The following is a 2,161-nucleotide window of genomic DNA, read 5'->3' on the forward strand; positions in this document are numbered from 1 at the left end:
AACACGGCGTTCATTGCTTCTGCTAGGTTAGTTGTCATGTGACCCCAGCGTTGCCCTCCGTCAAATGCCCTTGCCCACTTCTCGCGAGGGATGTTGTCTATCCATGATAAAGCGTTGTTGTTTGTTCTTCGGATTTCCCCCCGGTAGTAGTTAAACGTTGCCTCTATTAATGCATAACCCATGTTAACAACCATTTTCCGCAGATCCTTGTCTTTAATCTCCCGCATGAAGTTTTACGCGATATGTCTGATGCAATAGACGTGTGATGAAGGAGGAAACTGCCATCCATTTTCCGGGTTGTTGTATGCACTCTTTATTGATTCATGCCTGTCTGATATTAGGCATAGGTTTGCTTGGGGGGTAACATGCATTCTCAAATTCTTAAGAAAGAAACTCCAGGCTTCCTTTGTTTCACTTTCAACCAATGCGAACGCTATCGGAAATATGTTTCCGTTCCCATCCTGTGCCACAGCCATCAGCAGAGTCCCTCTGTACTTGCCATACAACCAAGTTCCATCAACCTGCACAATTGGTTTACAATACGCGAAGCCACGTATACATGGTCTAAACGCCCAAAATAGACGATGAAATATCCTTTGGTCACCCAAGTATGAACCATCATTTGAAATCACAGGTAGGGTTTGTAATTCTATAATGGTACCTGGAAGATATGTTTTCATTACCAGTATCCACTGCGGAAGATCGTTGTAAGATGTCTCCCAATTTCCATAGAGCGACTCAATCGCCTTACACTTTGCAATCCATGCCTTTTTGTATGATATGATATACCGGTATTTCTCAACAACATGAGCAATGATAACCTTCACCTTAAGAGAAGCGTCCCGATTTACAAGCTCCATTATGCTCTTGCTAATCATCTCTGAACTGAGTTTTGTATGGTCTTGTGACATGGAAGTTGTTGTGCACGTATGAGGCCCACTAGACTTACCAACTCTCCACCTTGAGTTGCCCTTGCGCAAAGAGACCCTGCATTTGAAATTGCATGTTGCATTTCTACATTTGATGACAAAACGTACACTGTCAGATTTAACCACAGAGAAATCTAGACTACGTTTTATATGCCATTGTTGCAACGCCAGAAGACACTCTTCCTTATCTTCATACTCTATGCCCTCCTCAATTTCGTCAGAGTTGTGACTTGGTATGGAACTGCCGAAAACGGAGCTTGGTTCGGCATCATCCAAACTTATATTTTGCATGTGCGCAGGTGGATTGTACAAACTAATTGGTTGCACTCTTAGTGCAATAGCCGGTGTGTCTAATATTTCCTCATTGCCATCGTCATCGCTAACACCGAAAAGATCTTCAAATCGAACCTCCTCAAGATCATCCTCACTATTCTCGCCCACCTCTTCATTTGGTATGAAAGGTTCATTATTTTGAGTCGGCTCTTCGTCAATGGCTTGACTCATTCCATAGTCGTGTGACTGTACAGATTGCGTTGGATAGAAGTGAGACGGTTGTTCCTCAACATTGCCAATCGGTTGTTCTTCGGGAATATCAACTAGACGAACATATATCTCAATGCTGGGTAATTGAGATAATGTTACATGACATTGAAACATCGACCTGACATCTTCGTCGGTCTTAATCGGTGTCATTATGTGAAAGACGGTATTACCATCTCCATTAAATAATGGTTGACGATAAATGATGTCTTCAACATAACGTTGCAACTTCTTTTCAATACGGTCTTTTAAATGGAAATAGTCGGAGTTGATGTGGATCTTGAACCTAGTTACATTCGTATTGCAAAATGAGAATCCCTCATTTGAACATGTGAAAAGTGATCCTTCGGAATGGATAGAAACAACTAAGTTTCTTTGAGCCATGGATGTGTAAATTTCTTTGATTTTGTGTAATTGTAAGTTGAGGATTTGAGTTGATGAATGTAAATGAGGTAGTAGTAGTATTTATAGGAAAAATCAATTTGATTTGGTATACATAATAAAACAAAAACCAACTCACATGCTGAGAGAGGGGAAACGCATGCCTTTGAATTGCATGTGATACCTCGCCATTCCATTTACCGAGTTAATGAAGACCAACGCATGCACTCGCCATTCCATTTGGCGAGTTAATGAAGACCACGCATGCACTCGCCATTCCATTTGGCGAGTTGATGAAGAAGTATTCAGAA

At 41.4% G+C, this 2,161-nt stretch overlaps 1 protein-coding gene across 1 annotated transcript; it reads right to left on the reverse strand.

Moving 5' to 3' along the window:
* Positions 1-233: 233 nt before the first annotated feature.
* On the reverse strand, positions 234-1,853 carry LOC127129561 (uncharacterized). The gene has a single exon (XM_051058716.1). It carries the CDS (start codon positions 1,851-1,853, stop codon positions 234-236), a length of 1,620 nt encoding a protein of 539 aa, XP_050914673.1.
* Positions 1,854-2,161: the final 308 nt, after the last annotated feature.

This window comes from Lathyrus oleraceus, chromosome 3, assembly GCF_024323335.1.
Source record: "Lathyrus oleraceus cultivar Zhongwan6 chromosome 3, CAAS_Psat_ZW6_1.0, whole genome shotgun sequence".
Taxonomy (NCBI): domain Eukaryota; kingdom Viridiplantae; phylum Streptophyta; class Magnoliopsida; order Fabales; family Fabaceae; genus Lathyrus; species Lathyrus oleraceus.